Genomic DNA, 5543 nt, shown 5'->3' on the forward strand with positions numbered 1-5543 from the left:
AACCCCATCATCTTCAAATCATAAGAACATAACACACCTACAATTCCAGCAAACCCATATCTTCAAACCCCAATAACCCACAACACAACCATAAATCCGGCAAACCCATATCTTCAACCATAAATCTCTCTTCTCTCTGTTAATCCGTCATCACCCTTATCTTAACCTTAAAAATGAAACATTTCTCTTCCATCTCTTTCTCATCTCCATCCATTTCACATCAGGAGCTTGTCGAGCTTGAAAAAGATGCGGTGGAGGAGGCTTTGGTTGGCTCTGCGATCCAGATTGAAGGAGGAGGCTTTGGTTGGCTCTGCGATCCAGATTGAAGGGTTTCGAAGGGTATGGTTGGATCTACGATCCAGATTGTCCCTTCTCCATGAATCCAGATCGGAGAAGGATTGGAGAAGCAAAAAACCCATAACCCCAGATCTTCCATTCTCCATGATCAGACAAGCAGAATCTTGGCACCAACGTGGAGAGAGGAAGGGGTGGTGGCATCGAGAGTAAAGAGAATGAGAATGAGAAGATGATAATGTATGGAAAATTGAAAGGATAAAGGTTTGGCTTTTATTTTCTGGAGAAAGGTGTGGAGAATCTGGGTTTGTTTTCTTTGGATGAAGAAAGAAGATGAAGATTAGGAAAAGTTTTTAAATTAATTTTTTAAGGAATATTCTGTTAGTTTTTGGATGGAAGTGGACGGAAAACTAAAAGTGCAAACAGAAGTTAACGTGGGGGACGCAAAGTGCTAATTATTTTTGTTAAGGACCAAAATCACACGATTGAATAAAGTGGGGGACCAAAAGTGCAATTAAGCCATCAATAAATATTGAAGCAACACGCGCATGTTTTTCCATTTCCAACTAATTAAACTAAATTAATGCACATAATGGACCATTCATTCATACCGCTAATATTAGTAAATAATCCTTTCATTTTCATCACTAACCATTATATGATCAGTATGAGAATCGCTAACAACACACTTTTTAAATAGATAAAATATATTTTAAGGAGAGAAATGTGTTACATTTTAAAAATTAAATTCAAATCTATTAGAACTTAGCTAGATTAGAAGCTAGAATACTATACCCACCTTAAAATGTGATTTGTGATATGAGTATAGTTCCATCATCACAAATTACTTGAATTAAACCACTTTAAATAACAATTAATGGCCATAATACTATCCAAATATTCGAATAAAGATTGATGAACACCGTTTGAGAGTAGACCACTAGAGAGATGGAAAAAAAAAGATAAATAAGTGATAAATATGTTGAAAGAGATAGAAGAAAAAAATGGTGTCCCAAAATGTTTGCACTATTTATGAATCATTATTTCAAACATTGCAATTGCAAATAGTCAAAATCTAGCACATATATTTGATATTTCCATGTTAATAAATAAAACAAAGCCATTACCTCATTCAAATTAAGTACATATATAATATATTTCCATGGTTAAATGTTCCATTCATTGCAGAGATTCATACCCAAATAAACCACCATATATAAAACACCACAGTCCCACACAAAAAGAAACTCAGAACATGAAGAGCAACCTACATGTTTATATGTACAATTTAACCTACATCACCATTCTAGTACTGTTTCTACCAGCACCACCAAGCTTCAACTTCACCTCCACATTGCTGTTATGAACATGAATTTCTCTTCCTCTTCGAACTGCAGGGACCCCACTGAACAATTGTTCCACCGAAGTAACCACATCCACAGAGCACTTCTTATTTCCCTTGCGCGTAGTTTTCGGCTTACCAGTAACTCCGGTGACCGGATTCATCTCCGAGTTCGGTTGCGGCGGCGAAAGCAGCGGCAAAACCGAAGGTATTTTGAAGTTGGTCCGAGCCTTGGAGCCTCTCAGGCGCCTCGCGGCCGCGTCGTAAGCACGCGCCGCCTCCTCAGCCGTGTCGAACGTACCCAGCCAGTGGCGGCACCGGCCGATCCGGTCGCGTATCTCCGCCGACCACCTCCCCCAGGGCCTCTTCCTCACTCCTCTGTAGCTCGTGCTCGCGCCGGTCTTCTTCTCCGCCGCCTTCTTCTTCGGCGTACCCGCCTCCGAACCCGAAGAGGTCACCGGTTGACGGTGATTGGGTCCGTAGAGGACGCGTTCTCCGACGACCGCTGCGATTCCTTCGAGGGTCGTTTCGTTGCTTGAGGCACGAGGAGGCTGAAATGGGAAGCATGATGGGTCGTGCGATTCGGGTGCATGGTGAACTGGAAGAAATGTGGCGGTGGTGGTGGTGGTTGTGGCCGTGTGTAAGAAGATTTCACCGTTCATGGTGGTGGTGGGTGTTGTAACTTCTAAGTTCTAATCTAGCTAAGTTCTTGCAAAGTGTGAAGAGTATTTATATTGCTTTGAGTGGAAGAAATAATCGTTTTTGAGATGATGAAAAAATATTTAGTGATATGAAAGATAATTGATATTTTACTTGAAAAATGTAGATATGGCTGTCAATTTCGATAAGACTGTAATCCCTCGTATTTACATGTTTGTCTTTTCTAGGCTGCCTCTCTAGCACATAGGGATACAATACCTCTTTCACAAGGTACTTTAATAATTAGGTCCTATTTTTAAGAATAAAATCATCTTATGGTCATAATGTAGTTAATTATATCATGTAGGATTATTACACTGTCTTTGCAATGAAATAAGTAGTACTTGTCAAGAAATCATTATCAATAACATTGGAGAAAGGTGATTTTGAGAAAACTATAAGCTGCTAAAAGTGATTATTTTTATGGGAGAGAAATTTTTATGGGAGAGAAATAATTGTAAGGTTTGAAAGTGTGTATATTCAAAGATACGCTCGATGAACGTTGTGTTTAAACAAACATCGTTCTGAAATTTCTCGTCATAATTTGAAAACATGTTTGCAAAAATGTACGAACACCAAAAGTCGCAAGACAACATTCCACGTAAAGCGATAAACTACAACGTTAGGCGCTTGACATGATTTTGGCTTCCCAACAACGCGAGTTTGATTATATCATCATAACAATATTCATCTTTTAAAATTCACATCTGTTATAAATCATATAAATATAAATCACGTTGAATTAAACACTATTTCACTCATAATTTTGTAAGATTATGTTAATTTAAACACCAATTTTCCAACGAGAATCCAAATAGGCACCAAGAGGAAAGGAAAACAGTAGTAGAAATGCCAAAAATACGTTTATGATGATTTTACCCGTTTAAATTTGTCCTGCTTGGTTCCCATTGGTTCTCATCCAATCGGTCACGAGATTGGATGAAACTAATTAACCAAGGTCCTAGTTCTCATTAGGACAGGTTGGTTGATTCTGTTTCAGCCAACAAGAGTGTAAACTATATTTTAATTCTCAAATTATATTTGTCCATTTACAAAATACTAAAGCTCTCGTTGACTCTCTCCCTGAAATTCATTCACTTATATTAGTTATATACAAGGTCAAAAGACCAATAGATGTGAGATGTTGGTTATAGGCTAAGCGCGCTGGTTTATTACCTTCATCCATCTCATGATTTATATTCCTCCAATATTTAAACAAACTTGAACTAATATACATTTTTTATCAGTCCATTATTTTTTGAGGAGCGAGTTTATTTATAATTTGCAAGAAACATCTCTATTTATGTGTTCCTCAACTCTCGCAACTTTTCTTTTAATGAACTCTCACAACTTAACCTATTATTTTTAGGGACATCACTATAAATATAACTTTAGGCAAACATTATATTTGGACCTTTGTAGTAGAATACTATCAATTAACAAATACGTCCGTAGTAGTAAAAAATAATGACAATTAATGGTTTTTGTTTTAATTAGTATATCTAATATCTTTCAAATTTATTTAATAATTACTTTGAATTGGTTGTACTAATTAATATATGATCTTGAAGTGGTAGAGTGAGAACGCTAGCAAAGCGTAATGAATGCATATAATATCTGTGATAAGATAAGATTAGATTGCGGGTGCGTCAGGGTGTCGTCAAGCTATAGGAAGAGATTGTTAGTTTGACTGCAATTGCAATATATATGATTGATAGTACAAATCTTTTTCTTTTTGTTCAGGCCACAGCTTCACTCAGGTCAGGTGCATGCAAATAACCGTAGCCAAACCACCTGATGAACCAGGTAGATACATGATGTCAATGAACCAGTGTTGACAGTCGTGGAAAGATTTTGTCATATTGAGAGAGAAAGAGTGTTCCAAGTTTCGATAGTCATGTATTGTACCTTCATTGCCTCAACAAGTACTAGCAATATTAGTATAAATAATCACTTGTCATGGAAGTAATTAAGTGATAAATTAAACCAAGATAAAGATTAAGTAATTTTAAATATATAGCATTCTAAATATATATACAAAATACTGAGATGCAAATTAAAGAAGATGGGATTGCATTATGATTTATGAATGATGTGATGAGGGGCAGGGTCAAATTAGGGTCAAGAAGTAATTATGCATGGGTGATAGACGATAGCAAGATTAGATAGGGGAGAACTAGAGCTGCGTTTTAATTAATGCAATATTGAGAATTGATTTGATTCGGGTTCAGATGCTTTCTTTCACCGTACCATGGCTGACCTATTGCAACTGACAGTATTACGATTTTAATTTCTTCGGATCTCAAAATTTGTCAATTATATTTTCTACATGTTTTGGCCATTCCGTAAAGAGATTAATTTCTATGCACCGACGGTGTAAAAAGTTTTACACCATCATTCAATTGCAACCTTCCATTTCCTATTTTTAGATTAAGTGTGAATTTGGCATTACGAAAAATGTTAGGCCCGTTCGGGTGATTTTTGGTTTTATGTTTTGAAATTTTTAAAAACTATAACTAGTTTACAGTTTTATAAATTCTGTTTTTGTTTTTTTTTTGGTTTTGAGTTTTAAAATATTTTGTGTTAACTTTGTAAATCCACAATAGTTTAAACAATTATTAACTTTGTGAATTTACGACAATGAGTGGTAGTGGTGACACGATAATAGAGATGTCGAATAGCAGCGATGGTAGAGTTTTGATGCTACCTAATGACAGTCACTACAAAAAATGTTGTAAATAGCAGCGGTTTTATTGTGGCGGTTTCCTAAACCGCCGTAATTTTGTGTACTTTAGGGTGGTTTGGCCACCCGTCGTAAGGGATAATATAAGTACGTCGGTTTCCTTTACATATTGGCGGTTTTAGCCGTCGTACGATACTTTTTTTTTTCGCCGCCTCACTTATTATGTGTGCGCTCCTTCTCTTGCAAATAGAAGATTTTCATTCTTCTTCCTTCTTCACAATTTCAAACCCTCATTCTGATTCCTTCTCCATCTCTTTTGCACAAACACTGTGATACCTAGCCTTATATTCATCGATTCCTCTTCTCACCACCGTCATAGGGGTCACGTAGACTGTGATAGGAGTCCCTCCAGCGATTCCTCTTCTCACCTAGGCGATCTTGCAGGTAGAATGTATAGTAGCCATGAGCCTGTAGCTTCTATCTTTGTTTCAGGTGTGTATGGTGGCGAAGAAATAGATGTTAATG

At 36.8% G+C, this 5543-nt stretch overlaps 1 protein-coding gene across 1 annotated transcript; it reads right to left on the reverse strand.

The window, feature by feature from the left end:
- Positions 1-1441: 1441 nt before the first annotated feature.
- LOC130742572 (ethylene-responsive transcription factor ERF084-like) lies at positions 1442-2354 on the reverse strand. The gene has a single exon (XM_057594664.1). It carries the CDS (start codon positions 2296-2298, stop codon positions 1588-1590), a length of 711 nt encoding a protein of 236 aa, XP_057450647.1. The 5' UTR covers positions 2299-2354; the 3' UTR covers positions 1442-1587.
- Positions 2355-5543: the final 3189 nt, after the last annotated feature.

The sequence above is a fragment of the Lotus japonicus genome, chromosome 3 (genome assembly GCF_012489685.1).
Source record: "Lotus japonicus ecotype B-129 chromosome 3, LjGifu_v1.2".
NCBI classification, from domain to species: domain Eukaryota; kingdom Viridiplantae; phylum Streptophyta; class Magnoliopsida; order Fabales; family Fabaceae; genus Lotus; species Lotus japonicus.